General features: G+C 39.5%; 1 protein-coding gene across 1 annotated transcript in view; it reads left to right on the top strand.

The window, feature by feature from the left end:
* Positions 1–18,437, top strand: part of PTPRD (protein tyrosine phosphatase receptor type D) — a 359,458-nt gene that overhangs the window by 237,798 nt on the left and 103,223 nt on the right. Inside the window, exons 16-21 of the mRNA XM_088472635.1 lie at positions 30–56; positions 2,855–2,972; positions 9,584–10,171; positions 10,537–10,634; positions 13,328–13,587; positions 15,678–15,768. Of these exons, the coding sequence (XP_088328761.1) occupies positions 30–56; positions 2,855–2,972; positions 9,584–10,171; positions 10,537–10,634; positions 13,328–13,587; positions 15,678–15,768 (1,182 nt within the window). The remainder of the gene's footprint in view (positions 1–29; positions 57–2,854; positions 2,973–9,583; positions 10,172–10,536; positions 10,635–13,327; positions 13,588–15,677; positions 15,769–18,437) is intronic.

The raw sequence follows: 18,437 nt of genomic DNA on the forward strand, positions 1-18,437 counted from the left end.
TCTTTTCCACCTTCTTTACTCTTAAACAGTGGGAATATGATGATACTGCTGAACATGTGAGTAATGTGGACTTGCTGGTTTTAAAGTGTTCTCTCTTCAGCGTGCCGTGTGTTTTATTTGCACAGATGCATGCACTAACATTCCACATTGGTTTTGTGTTTGACTATTTCCATTTGGCATGAAGTTTATCATTGTGAAAAAAGTTGCAAAAAAAAAGTTCAACTGCAAACTATTATACATGATATTGATAGAATGGCTGCTGATTGTATGGCTGCTACTAATGTTGCTTTGGTTGTGCTGCAACTCTGATATTTAGATCATGGATTTGCCTGGCTTTTAGAAGTCAAACTTTAGCAGATGATTTGCGACAATGTTAAATGACTTATTAATTTAAAATGCACAATCCTAAAGCTGCATTTTGTTTTATTTCAACAACCCGTTTGATGCATGACTCTACTCGCTCGAGAAATGTGAACCCAACATTTGCATCTTTTAGAACATTTTGAAATGAACCAATGGAAATATAGTGAAAAAAATATCACACACACAAACACATCAGCTGAGACCCTAAAACTACTTATTAGTAGAGATGAGCGGTTCGGTTTTACTCGGTTATTTTCGGATCTTAAAAATGGTGTCTTATTGGCTATCCGGCTCTCACTTGTTTTGGATAGCCAGTAAGATAAATCGGAACTTGCATTAATCTGGTGAAAAGAACCGAGTCAAAACCAAACTGCTCAACTCCACTTACTAGATATTAAATACAGTGGCGTATCCAGGGGGGGGCGTGCGGGGCACATATAAGGGGCACTGCAAAAGGGGCACTGTATGAGGGGCACTGCATAAGGGGCACTACATGGGGCACTGAATAAGAGGCACTACTGGGGGCACTATAATGGGCACTGCTGGGGGCACTATTGGTAACACTGTATAAAGGGCACTACTGGGGGCACTGCATAATGTACACTATAACGGGGCATTGCATAAAGGACACAATTACTGGGGGCACTGCATAAGGGGCACTGCTACAGGGGGCATTGCATAAAGGGCACTACTATTGGTGGTTTAGCATAATGTGCACTACAACAGGGGGCATTGCATAAGGGGAACTGCATAAGGGTCACTACTACATTGGGCATTGCATAAGGAGCAGCGCTGCTGGGGAAATTGCATAAGGGGCACTACTACTAGCGGCAATGCATAAGGGTCACTACTACTGGGGGAGTTACATAAGGGGCACAACTACTGGGGGCCTTAAGGTGCAAATGGAAAGGAATGTTCCCAGAGTGACGAGAAACACGTGATGTGTCATATTGACATGCACTAATTTTTCATTAGCCACACCCACTTTTCCCGCTCGCGTATATACTTGGGGGGCTCCATTTTTCATCTTGCCCTGGGCTCCAAATACCCTAGTTACGCCACTGCCTCAGTCAATTTGATTTAACCATCTGGACTCAAGCATGGATATCCTCAAAACCTGGACTGTAATGGCAGAGTTTGGGAACCTCAGTCAATTGAGTATAAATAGAATCATTGGACATCATGAATAATACAATAGCATAGGATAACACGTTATAAAATATAAACTTCAAGCTGAGGAAAACACTGTCTCTCCAGCTGTTATTGAAGTACAATAGTTTAACTTTCTGGTTGTTCAGCAGCAACTGTCCAGCTACCAGTTATCTGAATGTGAAGTCATTGGGACTGATTCCGAGTTGGGAGTAAAGGAAAAAAAAAACAAAGTAACTTTGCTTCTGGACAAACAATGTTGCAATGTGAGGGGTGCAAATATATTTATTGATTTTTTGGAATGCAGAGTAAATACTGGCTGCTTTTGCATGTAGCCTATAAATTCTGGACAGCATTATTTTTACATTGCAATTTTGTTTTGCATTTGGGAACGCCCCTCTCAAATCTGAATTTGTGCACGTTTTACACCTGCAGTGCATGGTTTTACCAAAGTTACTTTGTTTTCTCCTTTGTTCCCAACTCAGAATAAGCCCTATTGTCCACTGTTTCTTATAAATGAAAAGCAAAGTGGATTTACAGATTTGTCTTCATACATTGTTGCTGCAGTCACGAAAAACAGCACCTTTCGGCGCGCCGGGTCCTGTGAAACTCGTTTTGCTTTTTCAGACAAAAAAAAAAAAAAGAGTCACAAAACGATGAGACTAGAATGCACCAGGGGACTGTGCTGATTAACTTCATGTGACACTTGTGTATCTGTATATCTGTGTGCGCGGCCGAGTCTCTGAATCTGTATACAAACTTCTACGATGCAGTGGCCAGAGCTTTTTTACATACCATTTTGCTTAATTTACAGACTCAGTCGCACACAGATATACAAGTGTCAGATATCAAATGAAACAGTGCAGTCTTCTGGTGCATCCTAGTCGCATCCCAAGACGCATTTTCAGGTGAAAAAGACGCTCGACGCAAGCAGAGTGGCATAGGACCTGGCAACAAGCTCACGCCAGGCGTCTCGTGCCCCATCCCGTATTGAGGCTATAGAGGAAAACACTTAATAACAAATAAATTATGACCTGCCTTTATGGTACAATGATCAGTTATACACTAAAGAATATTGTATTTCCTAGGTTTCAATATTCTATTTAAATGTATTTGAATGCTCAGCACTATACAAAATAACAATGTTACAGAATTACAAAACAGTATAAAATATATTCCAATACAAGTTAAGGTAGTGGATAGCTTTTTTTGCTTGTCATGCAGAAATGTTTATTTCTTAGATAACAAGAAAGGCAAAAAAAAATGGCCAGGAATGTATTAAGAAAAGAAAGTAACACCAGATTAATGAGCGACTGCTAACTTTCTGTGTACTTCATTTCAGGAAATGATCATCACTGGACTGCAGCCCGAAACAGCATATGCAATCACTGTGACAGCTTATACCACGAAAGGAGATGGTGCTCGAAGCAAGCCTAAAGTTGTATCTACACCTGGTGCAGGTGACGCTCTTAGTACTTAATCCTTGTCACACACAGCTGTCACATATAGGCTTTCTTCATCTATCATAAAATACACCCATTTGTCATTTTGTTCTACAGTATGTACTCGTGTCTCATTGTACTTGAAATGAACCCAATTTGTTGAGCAAATGGCTGAGTCCCAAAGAAAATGAACTCATGTCTTTATACTGCAAGGATTTTTTTTTTTCATTGCACCAAATATGAAAAGAGTACTTGGTGCCAGAGAGACTTACAAATAAAATTGCTAAAAAAGGAGTGTCAGGTATGCACATTACTGCTCCAGCTGCAAATATTTCTGCAATGAAACGTATTGAGTTTCTGCAAATGACTCATACACATGCCTGTATCCTACTCATACAGAAAGGAAGTAGTCTAAGGTGTAAGGGAAACATATGCTGACATGTCGCATACTTTATTGTGCCTAGGAAATTATTTATATTATTCCAAAATGTACTGTATGACACAAATCACATTTTTATGTATCATACATTTTCAAGTTTTAGACAAACATCTATTATGTTGTGTATAAACAAGTAAGCATTACAGAGTTAGAGACTGTATAGCTCATTTTAGTATGCAATCCTTTACATTTACTCTGACATTCATCTAATTATAGTACATTATTTATAGCCATTTACAGTGTCCTTGTCCTCTACACACAGCAGTCAGTCGTTTTGTAAAGGATTTCACCTAGCCATTAACTAAGAATTGATATCATTACTGAGGCACTTTATGTACATTGTACCTAAGGTGCCCACAATATGGCCTCCTCTATTGTGTGTAGAAGACTGATCTTTTTGTTGCTCCTCCCATTTATTTAGTATTAGTGTTCTAACTGTGTACAATACAGGTCACAATGCCATGATATGAACTGTTACAACATTTTTACTCCTGACCATGTACTTTTATGAAGCAAGTGTTACAACCTCTCAGTCACTCGTTGTTGTCATATGTGTAATGTGAAGTCTTTATTGTTCTTTAATGGCCTTATTTAATGCTTGATGCTTTAATTCATTAATTGATCAATTAAGCCAGAGGTATCTCAGACTATATAAAACCAAAATAGAGCAGTATTTCTTTGTCAGACGTACAAACACATACACAGTATTTACAACCAAATGTAGCATAGAGAAGCAGCTTGACAGTTTTAAAATTGTGAACATGTGACATTGTGAGCTTAGCGACATTCTGTGGATGCCGACATTCAATGTCAACATGTTATCAATGTCAACATAATACCTGACAACATTACGGTATTGACATTATGAATGCCGACATTATGGCTACATCCTGTACTCAACAAGTGCTTGCCAGCCTCTCCAGACCTAAGGGGCAACAAGTCTAAGGGCCGTATTCAATTAGTTTCGCACCCGCAATACTTTTTCGCATGCCAGACTTTTTGCCTACATCGCGTGTATTGCATGTGGAAAAGTATCGGGCGCGCTCCCGCTATTCGCCGTATTCAATTAGAAAGGACGCCAGAACGGCACCCGGTGAAACTGAAGCAGGCGAAAGGTCCTGTCACAAATGGGGAACTCAGCCTGACACCGCCCAAAAGAAGCACTAACACTGGAGATCACTATAGATGCCCCCGATTAGTCTTAATGAAGGTATTTGGGGTACTTACGTTGTGACAGTTGCTGCTAATTAGCGCAGTAACACAAATGGTGAAGAATAGCATTAAGCAGCTTTTTTTTTTTAAATAGCTACTTCCAGCATATTTGGGGTACATGAAAATGGGTATTAGCATATTTTTAAGTTGCTAAAGTGAAGTTTAAAATCACGTTAAAAATCCACCTTCCGCAAGCACCTGCAATAAAAAAAACACCTTCCCCATACTTGGGGACCCCCGAGAAGTTTATTTCGCCAGTTTTTAAGTTTGTCCCCCAGCTTTGATCTTTTTCGCCCCCAAAATTATAGTACTTTTTTGGGGTGTTCTAAAGTATTTTTGAAAATTTTTTTGACACAGTTTATCTTTGGGGGACTGTCCCAAGGGTGGTTCCCGAAGTTTGCACCCCAAAACCGCAATTCTGTCCTTTTTCCACCTGCTATACATTGGCAAAACTTTTTCGCCCATTACATTGCATTGACTTTCCACGTACGCGAAAAGTTTTTGCAATTGAATACGGCAAAAAGTTTCCACCTGATGATACTTTTTCGCGGATTCAGACTTTTCGCCTCTAATTGTATACGGCCCTAAGCTTCACTCAGATCTAACTGTGGACTAATGAGTTGAACATAAATGCCCTTTTTAAGCTATAAAAATGTTTTTTTGTTCTGCAGATATGCATATACCTGTGTCCATTTAAAGATATTTACATAAACCTGACTTGTGCCTCCTCTTTGTGAAGAGTGTAAATAGTAGGAATAGACCATGGGGCATATTTACTTTAGTGCAGGTTTTTAGAAGTGGAGATGTTGCCCGTAGCAACCAATCAGCTTCTACTTATCATTTATCTAGCATCTCCTAGAATATAATAGCTAGATTCTGTTTGGTTGCTATGGGCAATATCTCCACTTCTAAAAACTCTCACTTTAGTCATACATGCCGACATTCAGTTCCCTCTTTCCGGGAGGGAGCTGAATGTTTGTGCACAGCGGGGGGCGTAGCCGGGCGATGACGCAGTTTTAGGGGCGGAGCCACATGATCGCGTCATTGTGGCTCCACCCCCTCTTCACAATGCCCGACAATATTGGCATTGTGCAGCAGGGGGCGGAGCCACGATGACGCGATTCAGCGCAAATCGCGTCATCGGGCCCCCCGCTGCTGGGGTTTCTTGTAGTAGTTGGGGGGAGGTCAGGCGGCAGCCGGGAGGCTTGCTTGCCTTTCCGGGGGGTATGGAGCGACATTCGATATTCAGGAGGCTCCCGACCAAATCGGGAGGGTAGGCAAGCCTGACTTTAGTAAATATACTATATTGTTAAATTGATATTATTGTCATTGATTTTTAATTTACCACTGACCCTGCCCTGCTCCCGCATTAGCGCCACTGAGCCTTTTTTTATGTAGCACCAGTTGGTGGAGGTTGGAGGATGGCAATTGCACGCAGGAGTGTGGGAGAGGTTGGGGCTACCTGCCTAATTGCTGTCTGCTGGAAGGCTTCAGCTTTGGGATCAGCCAGGGCAGGCTGTCATGAAGAGGGGTAGGGCCTGAGTTTGCATGATATCTATGCAGAGTTGCCTTTCATTCCTGCTGGGCAGGCCTGCAGCTATGCTTAACTGCCCGCGACTGTGGAGGCTGAGTTTCAGTTGTGAAAGAAGGTGGGAGGGGGCCATAATGTTGTGCCATAGGGCTACCTGAACCCTATATCTGCCTCTGTAAATTATGCCAAGCCTGTTCAGTAGTGCAAAAGATATTTGTCACCCCTGTCAACCATATATTGTTCTACTCACACTGTACACTTTGCAATATTAATGTAATTTTCTAAGTCTCAAATGTAGTCTTAAAAGTAATCTTTCAAAAATACGTATATTTTCATAAATAGCTGTTGTATATTTCAAAACAGATTTAATATAGTCATGTGTAACCGATTCTTCGTAACTTATTATACACATTTGTAGTCATTAACTGAATATAATTGTTGTCTTACTATATAAATTAAGATTTTTAATTTGTTAAATCCAATTAAAATGTAAACTAATATGCATATATCAACATCACATACTATAATAACATGAATATTAATTTTTCGAGATGAATACATTTTTTTAGGTTTCTTTTTATCACTAAAAGCAATTACATCACCAAGAATAAAATGCTACAGTAAAAACAGTCATTATACATACACGTTTGTTCATTTCCATAAAGTGTTTGAAATATGTCACTGGAAGCTCCACGTGTAATCCTGTAGAGGTGCAATGCTGTGTGGCTTTTCAACATTATTTTCTATTTAATAGGGTCTACCTATGTTTAATTTATTGCACACCAGGCTGAAAGTATCCTGGATACACCTTTTGCCGCCAGGTAGAGAAGGTTATTTTCTTTTTAATAAACTCTCCTCTGATTCTATTCTTTTGAAAGTCTGGATGTATGTTTTATTTTCTTTAGAGGCACCACCAATCAAGGTTAAAAAAAATTAGTCATCAATGTGAGGGCTGCCTCTAGAATAAAAGCAATTTATGACATATATAATTTAATGACAGCTTCTAGCAATCTCTTCACAAGAAACCAGAAGCAGTTATTTTTCCAATTCTCTGGACTCTCATTGGTTTGCCTATGTTCCATTGGTTTTAATAATGGTTAAAGCACAAAACAAAAATTTTGAATTATTTCCTCTAAACAGTTTTTTTTTCTCTTTATTCCATTTTTAAGCAAACATATAAACTGCACAGGACCGGTGCACTAATAAATTTCAACTGAGTGAAATGTTATAGTACACATCAACACATGAAAACAAATAATTCATACATTTGAAATACGTATGATTTATTGAGTCCCCCACAGAAAATAGGGCAAGATTTATAAAACTGTCTGAAGAGGACAAGTGCAGGTGTTGTCTATAGCAACCAAACAGAATGTACTTGCGGAATTAGGAGTCAAGCCACGTTTAGGCACAATATTATGGGCGCTCCCCACCTCCCCAGGATTCTGTCAACTCTGGGGTCTATTTACTAAGCAGTGTTAGGATTGGCTGGTACCTTATCACTTTTCACTCTGTCTCCTAACACTGCTTAGTAAATAGACCCTAAGTCCTCTCCAGCTACCTGGTTTTTTTTTTTGGCCTTTTGTGGGTTAACAACCTTCTCTTCCGGATTGCACATGTGAATGCTCTGGAGACTGTCACTGATGCAAATCTAATATTACAAAGCACAAAAAATTTTAAGGGCAAAATGCAAATAACAAATTGATATGAAAAATTATTGTCCAAATGGACATTATGAGTGCAGTTAATTGATACTGCTCTAGCAGTGGATGTTAGAAGGTTACACGCTACACTCTGTATCGAATGCATAAGATCATAATAACAATTACCCACATTATCTATAATACTGGGCTGTGTATGTGAATGGGATACATTGCTACAAGTCAGTTTGATATGGTTACAGTGTATCACACAAAAGGAGCAACATTGTTCTAAACACCATAACAACGTTATATAAATGGTGAAACCTGTAAATCTATATGACAGGAAACCTTGAATTGATTACAAGATATGAATTAACCTGTTGTTATGTATGTGAATGTGTTGAGATTTGAACTCAATAAAAAAAGTGTGATTATATGAATACTACAACAGCACTGCTCCATTCTGTATATAAAGATATATTTAGCAAAATCCATATACAGCTATAAGTGACCCAAGAAGAAGAGCCCTTATACTAATTAACAGTATATGGTCTACAGTTAGGTAACGATACTAGTGCATGTATCTTTAAAATACATCCTTTATGTCCGGTCATTGAATAATAATGACATATATTGCTGCATAGGATAACACATTGTGTCATTAATTAGGAACTTTTAGTCATTACTATTCTACCATATAATAATATTCTGAGGTTTATAAGACACTTAGGGCCTGATTCAGAGCTGAACGCTCTGACCAGAGCGCTCGCTCTGAATCAGGGCCCTCCTCCCTGAAAATGGAACGTCCTCTTGGATGCTTGCATAGCTGTGGGTGACCACCCACAGCAAGACCATCGCGACCATCGGGCTTGCGACGGAGACCCTGCGGTAGGGTCTCGCTGACGCAAGCCCAGGAGTGATTTTGGCTCTATCAGAACCAAAATCACTCCCACTGACATCACTAGTGATGTCAGTGGGGCCGGCTCCAGACGGTAGGCGTTCCCATGGGAATGCCTCCGTCTGGCAGGCACGCCCCCGGCACGCCCACCAAAGGGGCGTGCTATCAATCAACATCGACAACACGCCCCCTTTGGTGCGAGACCCGGAGCGACAGCTTGGGTGTCGCAGTCCGGGACTCGCGCATGCACACGATGGAGCTCCCTCCGTCATGCGCATGCGCAGTGGGGGAACATCGACCCGTTTGCTAGCGTCTTTTGCTCGCGAACGGGTCTGAATGACCCCCTTAGTCCAATCTATATAATACCCAGATGCATGATTGAAGTATTGTTAGAAGGCATTGTAGGGGTATTGACACACAAGGACATCTAATTACTCTGCATTACCAGCTTCCACAGTCATAAGAATTTAAATGTAATGTCCATTTGGACAATAATTTTTTATATCAATTTGTGATTTGTATTTCGCCTTTAAAATTTTGTAATAAAAGTTACGTTTTAATATTATTTCTAGAATCCTGAAGACAATTGCGATTAAATTAGAGTGCTCTTTATAAGAATACTTTTCATCTGTTTTTGTGCTTTGTAATATTATATTTATTCTTTGGAGCACCTCCCCTCACAGAACTGATTGAAAATTAACATTGACTTGATAAATACAAGAGGGGTATATATCTATGATTCATGTGCGGATATACTCTTGGTTGTGTATGTAGCAAATCTAATATTCCAGGTTTCTGGACTGCAGTTTCCAATACCAGGCACAAAAAACTAAACACAGCACTGCTATGATATCAACAAGGTATAAAGAACATAGTAGTTACATTAAAATTATTTTTTTGTTGCAGTTCCAGGGAAACCTCGGCTTGTTATCAACCACACTCAGATGAACACTGCTCTCATTCAGTGGTATGCACCTGTGGAAACCTTTGGCCCAATCATGGGTTATCGTCTGAAGTATGGTCGCAGAGATATGAACATTCTCACCACTCTAGAGTTCTCAGAGAAAGAAGACCACTTCACTGCCAAAGAAATTCACAAAGGAGCATCTTATGTTTTTAAGTTATCAGCCAGAAACAAAGTGGGCTTTGGGGAAGAGAATATCCAAGAAATAACTATTCCAGAGGAGATACCAAATGGATTTCCTCAAAACCTTCAGTCCGAGAGCATGTCATCAACATCAGTGCAAATAACTTGGCAACCTCCCATCCTTGCAGAAAGGAATGGTGTAATAACAAAATACACCCTCCTATACAGGGATATCAACAATCCAAGTCATCCAATTGAAGTGCATATTGTTCCTGCTGACACAACCGTGACTCTTACTGCATTAAAACCTGATACCATTTATGATGTTAAAATACGTGCTTATACAATCAAGGGTCCTGGTCCATTTAGCCCAAGTGTCCAATTCAGGACGCTTCCAGTAGATCAAGGTAGGATTTGTCTGCTTAAGGCTTTCTTCCTTAGAGGAATATCTTTTCTTTGGACATCAGGGTGCCGAAGTAGTTGCTTATCCTGATGATACTACTTATATAATTAGGGCTGCAATTCCATAAGGTAATGTACATGAACCTTAATATGTTTGTAAGACATTAGTATTCAGTTGGCCTTTGACTCGTTTCTTCCTCTTTCAGGTAAGGTAACAAATTAACTTTGCTGGAGCAACGACAAGCACAGTACAGGATTTCCTTAATCCCATTTCTCCTTCATCTAATACATACACCATAATGTTTCAGCAGGAGATAGGTATACTGCTTTAAAGAATAGTTTAAATACATTTTTCTTAATTTTCCAGCAGTGTTCGCAAAAAATTTTCATGTAAAAGTTGTTATGAAGACATCGGTGTTACTGTCATGGGAGATTCCAGAAAATTACAACTCTGCATTGCCCTTCAAAGTAAGTTTGCTGGGTTTTCCAAACACAAAACTAAAAACATTTAGTAAAAATACATAATTGTTTAAAAAGTACACAAACCCCCAGCTACATCTTATTATGTATTGTGTATGTATCGGGTACTTAGCAACAACTGGGTGTACATGGCTGAAGAGGACATTCCTAGGCAGGGGCATATTAACACCCTAGGGGGCCCGTGTACAGCGGACCCCCTCATTTGAGCAGCCCTCCCACCCAACAGGCATCATACCTTGCTCCGGCAAGCGGGTCCCTTCTCTCTGTCATCCTCCCAGTGATATTCGGAAAAAGATGACTCATGCGCACTGGAGAGCAAAGGCTCTGGCACAGTGTTAGAGTCTTTGTTGTAACTGTGTAGTGCCATCTTCCTGTAGATGTAACTGGGAAGTTGGCGCTGCAGAGGAGGAGGAGAGACCGGCTTGCCGGAGTGAGGTAAGTATACTTCGGGTGCAGGGAGTGCAGTGCGGGGCTCCCTGCCTGGACTCAGGGGCCCGTGTTCTCCACACACCTTGCCACTATAATAAATATGCCTGTGTCCCTGGGATGGATGCGCACTGATCATGTGACACGCACATCCATGTGATACTTTTTCCAGGCATTTACATCCAGCTGCCTCCTCCATGATAAATAATGTGTTGTGTTCATCCACCTTATAATGTAAATTTTGAACAAATAGGAATAATATAAAATAATACCAGTATTGTGGTGCTTTACATATATACAGTATGTAATTCAATACCCATATGTTAACTTTCCTTTAATATTAAAATCAGTTGTGTCTTATAAAAAGTTACATAATTAATCTAGTATACAATAAGGATGTTTGAAGTCATCTCATATTGCTGTCCTGTATAAAACTACTGGGCTATACAATGAGGCACTCTTTTCATATTTTCTGTCTGGTGTTGTATATTAACCGAAATAAATTAGATGAATGGACTCTCCTCCCAAAACAGATGTGCTCAGTTCATGTTTTATATAGACCCAGGCGAACTAGCACAACTTCTATTAAGCAAGAGGCCTTAAATTAAAATACGGTGTGAGTGGATTTAAGTGAATATTCCAATGATTGTCTTTATTGGCATATTTTTCAATCTATAAATGACAGTGAGTCATGCAAAAAGTATAATTTCATAGTAGGAAATAGTGACATCATCATTACTGCTTACACTACTGTAGATTATAAGAATATCAGGAATGACCTCAAAGTCCTCTTATATACAGTACGTACTGTAGGGGGTGTTATTTTTATAATAAAATAATACTATAAAAGCATGGTCTGCCTCAGTGATTATGTAATTCTACATCTTATATGTTGTATATGGTGTTCTTTTTGGTAATATAATTGTTTTAAAAAAAAATAAAACTATAAAGTGTAACTTACAGAAGCTATCTTAAATTATCTAACTTTGGCTATCACAGTGGTTGACATTAGCATGATGGCTAAATCAGGTTAAAATGTATACATTTTAATAAATAAAATTGAATAGTACTACACAATGGGGGGAATTCAATTAATCACGGGATATGCCCTGCAGCTAATTGATCGCACCTGCGGAAAAAGCTATTTAATTAATTAGTCTTTCCCCACACGGTAAACTAGGGGTTAACACAAGCTAAACCATTGATACTGCGTAAAGTGCAGAATCAATGAGTTTTCCCCGCTCGGTAAACCCCAGAGGCTGCCTCGTCTCGCTGAGTTTTCTACGCAGCTCCTGAAGCTGCAAGGAAAAGTGCTCCTTTGTAGTTTAATAGGCGGACTAAGGCCTATTACTGAATTGGTCAGGATGCCTAATTGGATTCTCCTCTATGGGGCTGTTTCTAATGCTGGGTACACACTGGCAGGCATATTGGCCGATCCATTGATCGGCCAATATATCGGGTGCCCGTCGGCCAGTGTGTACCAGAGATATGTTATCTGCAGATATATCTGCAGATTACTCGATCTGCAGATATATATGTCAAGTGTGTACTCAGCATTAGTTGGGAGTAAACCAACAAAAAGCTAGTAACTTTGGTAAAACCATGTTGCACTGCAGGTGGGGCAGATGTAACATGTGCAGAGAGATTCAGATTTGAGAGGGGTGTGTCCAAACTCAAATCTGAATTGTGTAAAATGAAGCTGTCCAGTATTTGTGTGCTACATGCAAAAGCAGCAAGTATTTACCCTGCATGCAAAATATAATAAATGTATTGCACACCTTGCATTATAACAAGGTTTGTTCCAGATACAAAAGTTACTTGCTTTTTTGTGTACTCCCAACTCAGAAGCAGCCATATATGGATATACTTTAAAGCAGTGTTTCAGAAACTCATTCCTCAGGGAGCACTAAGAGTCCATGATTTCCATTTTTCCTAGTTGGTGCACAGAAGTATTCATTGCTGGCTTACACTTGTAATTCTGTGAGGAGACCGGAAAACATGCACAGTTATTGCTCCCTGAGGAATGAGTTTGGGAAACATCACAGCCATAAAAATCAATGTATTCATCATAATGCTTACATTTGTACTACACCATCTTTACTGATGCTTAAACAAGTGGTGACACAATAACACACACCGTATATTCCCCATACACTGTAAATCTGTGTTTGTATTGTCTGTAGCTGCCGTAAAGCCAACCTAAAATAATAAGCAACTATAAAATATCTCATAATACTTCATTTTTCTTATATAAGATTCTATATGATGATGGGAAAAAATCTGCTGAAGTCGATGGTAGAGCAACACAGGCACTCATCACCAAACTAAAACCAGAAACATCGTACTCTTTTGTTCTCACTAATCGTGGAAATAGTGCTGGAGGTCTACAGCACAGAGTGGCAGCAATAACAGCACCCGATGTTCTGCGCACAAAGCCTGTTTTCATTGGAAAAACCAACTCAGATGGTATGATAACCGTGGAGCTGCCTGAAGTCCTTGCAAGTGAAAAAATAAAGTAAGTCTCATTTCACGTCTGTTTTTCATTTCCCTGTCATCAGTTACCATATGCCAAATGCATATGACAAATAACACAAACAACAGATAGTAAATTGCTCTAAAACACAATGGATGATGCTAAATCGCACAGACAGACACATTCATATTTTGGCAAATTTAGTTCATACAACTGTTCAAGAATCTTCTTTCTGTCAACTCCTGTCATCGGTGTACAAGGGAAAGGGAGTGATTGATTGACAGTATCTAACGTTATGTATACTTTGCAGGGTTTCCATTTATTTTTAATCAGAAAACTGGCGTGCTCTTTCACAGGAACATTACTCAGTCCATAAAATCTCACTGCATACCTTTCCATTTGTGCACAAAGACAGTAACACAATTACTTACTGACTCTTTCCCCATTATTCTTTGCTACAAGTTACTCTAGTTTGGCTGTCACAACAAGTGTTCCAATGTAAAAGATTTTCAGTGTCTGAAACAAGAACGCTTGACTATTCCTGGAATATTATGCACAGATAATAACATACACCATCAACATTTTGATTTAGTCAAGGGGGACAATATATATGAGATGTATCCTCATACACTATTGCTGCAGTCATGCCAAACAGCCGCTCTCCACGCACCAGGTCCCATGCAACTCTGCTCGTGCCAAGCGTCTATTTTGCATCTTTTTCACCCAAAAATGTGTCTTAGTTACAATGCTACTACGTCGCACCAGGACACTGCACTGATTCATTTGATATGCAACAATTGTATATCTGTGTGCGCTGTCACCTCTTCCTGTTACATTACTGGTTTGTACAGTGGAAAAACAGTATTACTGGAACGCATGTGCTAACTGAGTACTACACAGAAGTTGATTGTACATTTTATATTAATTTGATTTCACATGCTATAATAATATATAAAATAATTGCCATAAATAATTCAATGTTTGGAGATTTTGAGGTCAGAATACCTGCAGTTAGAATCTTTATGTATCATTGCTTGTCACAGCTTTACATAATGAGCTTTCATTGTAACTTGCCATGCTGGGGCCCCTCCAGTAAAGTATGTTACCTCAAGTGAGCCAGTTGTAGTCTGTGACTGCACTAGCTACACTGTGACTGGCAATGGCTTCCCATTGGAAGCACTACCTGCTAATCACACACAGGACAGGCAGTCCCAGTGGGAGGAGCCTCTTTTCTGCCTTTCGGACAACGCTCCTCGACTTCTAGGGTCTGCAGCCGCTGCAGTCCCTAGAAACCGGTGGAATGCACATACACGGTCCCACTGCCCCCTGCCAGATCCCACTGCCCCCTGCTGGTGCTCAAGCACCAGGACAATGGTCTATGCCTCTTCTCTGACCTGCAGTGCAGGCAGCAGTAGCCCCCCTCATCTAAGAGGGTAGGAGCCACTGCTAATTATGTGCGCCACTCATAGAGATGAAACAGTGCTTTTCCTCATGGCCTGATATAGCTAATATCATCATATTAAATAGACTCGTGCCCATAAAGGTCTATGGGGTTCACGGTAAGTGGCACAAAATTGGTTATGACCTTAGAAATCTCTAATGGTAAAATGTTCATTTGTTAATTGAGAGAAGATGAGATAAGTCCTTTCTCCAGGAAAATTATTGGGGAAAGGGTTTTTTCTCAATGTCATAAGTAGACCTCTTTTATACTAGTGTTAGAGGTAAGACAGATAAACATTAGTATTAATTTAGTTGGCTCTAGTGCTCATTGGCTAAATTTTACAATTAATGAGTAGCTGCCTGCAGTGTAGTATGAAATATTGTACCTCATTCAAAGGTATGCCATTACAGGTGCATTGTAGCAGAAGAACTACCCAAGCTGTAATTAATTCACAGAATTATCTTATGGTAATGTGTGCAGCATGCAAATTCTCTGTGTCTCACCATGAAAATGAAATACACAGATCATATGTGCAATTGTACAGAAATTGTTATAATAAAAACTCTAAATATTTTTCTATTGTTTTTATTTTCTTCTTGTCTTAGTCCTTCACTCTTTTTCTTATATATGATATCAGGTTTTTTTTTATCTTGTACTATATGGTCTAAAACCAACACTTTATATTTTTCAGAGGCTATTACATTGTTATTGTCCCTTTGAAAAAAGCACGTGGAAAGTTTATGAAGCCTGATAAGAGTCCAGATGAAATGGAATTGGATGAGGTAATACAAAATAATCTGTCATTTATTATAATCCAATGTTAAGCAATCTCTAATTTTTTCATTGAGTACATTTTAAGTAGGGATGTGCAGGCTCGGATTAGTTTGGATTTTCCCGCCAAATATGGATTTTTCCCACCAAAAATCGGGTCTCAGAAAGAGGCAAAACATCATCTTTCATGGACAAACATCATCTTTCATGGACTTTTCTCCAGGAATGATGATGTTTGCCCATGAAAGATGATGTTTTGCCTCTTTCTGAGACCCTTTCTTTGGCAGGAAAAATTCAAATTTGGCGGGAAAATCCGAACTAATCCGAGACTGCACATCCCTAATTTTAAGGTGTTTGTTTGCAAACATTTGGGGCAAAATAAAGGAGAAAATGTCCTGCTTTCCACATGCAATTTATACATAATGTCAGTCAGAATTGGTTGTATCATTCCTGTTCTCTGCCTTTAGGGACATCAGTGTTTAATTACTTGAATTAAATTGCCAAAAAGCCTGATGTTCTCTCTTTGTAATAAATATTTTATTCTATGCTCAGTGGCAAGAAAGATGTGAAAGTTCAAAGAGGTGAAACGATTATACAGCAATGGCTTCATCTCTATGGATATGAACTCCATTAAAGGTCGGGTTCATTAGTAGCATTTGCAAAAACTGAAACAAATGCTAAATTGCAATTTGCAATGCAGTTTAACTTTTGACCTGCACCTCAGTTCTTTTAGTATCCACTAACATATCTGGTATGTGTCATGGATTAAAAGATTTTAGAGCAAAATAAAAGTGACTGTATATTTGGATGGTGGAATATATCAGTTTGTTTGCATCTATTGGTTTATTCTATTGTGCTGCTTATTTAGGCTTCTCTTATTAAATTGTGGAGAGAAGAAAATATAATTTTTTTGGTACGTACTGTAATTGAATACCCATAGTTTTGCTTATGTTGTATTGTAACTTCTAGTACCTAGTATCTATATATACTATGTATATATAAGGTCATTCTTTAGTTTGATTGTCAAAGTGTGAACATTATAATATTTTGTTCCCTTCCATCACTGGTTATCCACATCTATATGCATAATGTCTGAATTATGCCGGTTATTATACTGAGATCATTTTATACTTTAGAAAGATTGTAATTTTCTTTAGTTCCGTCTGATTTCCATAAAGCCTTTACAAAAATATATCTGTTATGTATATAATTATATATAGTCTACTGTTTAAATATGAACTATTGTGTTATGAATAATACATGTAATAGAAAGAAAAATGACAATTTGGAGAATGTAGATGGAAATATTTATTTATCTTGATATTTGCAGGAAGCTATAAGAATGAATACAGATTTACGTTGCTATTTTTATTAGCAGTAATCTGTCATTACTAAGAGACTAAGGGGTCTATTTACTAAGCTGTGTTAGGAGATAAAGTGAACGGTGATAAGGTACCAGCCAATCAGCTCCTAACTGCCATGTCACAGGCTGTGTTTGAAAAATGGCAGTTAGGAGCTGATTGGCTGGTACCTTATCACCGTTCACTTTGGCCCTGATTCAGAGCCGGACGCTCTGACCATAGCGCTCGCTCTGAATCAGGGCCCACCTCCATTAATATGGAGCGTCCTCCTGGACGCTCGTATAGCTGTGGGTCACCACCCACAGCATATACGAGCGTGCAAAATGATGGTCGCGACGGTCTTGGCCATCGCGACCATCGAAACTGCGAGCAAAAGCCTGCGATTGGGTTTTTCAACCGCAAGGCCAGGAGTGATTTTGGCTCTATCAGAGCCAAAATCACTCCCACTGACATCACTAGTGATGTCAGTGGGGCCGGCTTCAGACGGTAGGCGTTCCCTTGGGAACGCCTCCATCTGGCAGGCACGCCCCCGGCATGCCCACCAAAGGGGGCGTGCTGTCAGTCACCATCGACAGCACGCCCCCTTTGATGAAACACTCCGAGCGAAGGAAAGTCCTTCGCTCGTCGGGTCTCACGCATGCGCAGGACGGAGCTCCCTCCGTCGTGCGCATGTGCAGTGGGGACCATCGACCCACTTGCGAGCGTACAGCCGCTCACGAGTGGGTCTGAATGAGGGCCTTTATCTCCTAACACATCTTAGTAAATAGACCCCTAAACCCAGAACCCCATCATGATCCTACTGCAATTACCTAGTTTATTGCTAATATCCTATTGTGATGAATTAGCTCATTCTTTCCTCATTTGAATAAAAAAATTCTGGTGATAGATATCAATTGTGTCCATATTAGCACTATAGTTCATGTACTCGGGGGTGTCAAACATGCGGCCCTCCAACTTCTGTGGAACTATATCCCAGCATGCCCTGTCACAGTTTTATCATGCCCTAATAGCAAAATTGTGGCAATGCATGCTGAGATGTTTAGTTCCACTGCACCTGGAAGGCTGCATGTTTGACACTCCTGATTATTGTATATAGTGATACATAAGGGTATATTTACTAAAGTGTGAGTTTTTTTAAAAGTTGAGATGTTGCCCATAGCAACCAATCAGATTGTACTTAACATTTAACTAGCACCTTCTAATCTAGAAGATAATAGCTAGAATCCGATTGGTTGCTATGGGCAGCATCTCCATTTATAAAAACTCTCACTTTAGTAAATTTACCCCATAGTCATTACTATATTAGTAGTTCACACCTA

The sequence above is a fragment of the Taudactylus pleione genome, unplaced genomic scaffold (assembly GCF_031769625.1).
Source record: "Taudactylus pleione unplaced genomic scaffold, aTauple2 ptg000127l, whole genome shotgun sequence".
In the NCBI taxonomy this organism is placed as follows: Eukaryota; Metazoa; Chordata; class Amphibia; order Anura; family Myobatrachidae; genus Taudactylus; species Taudactylus pleione.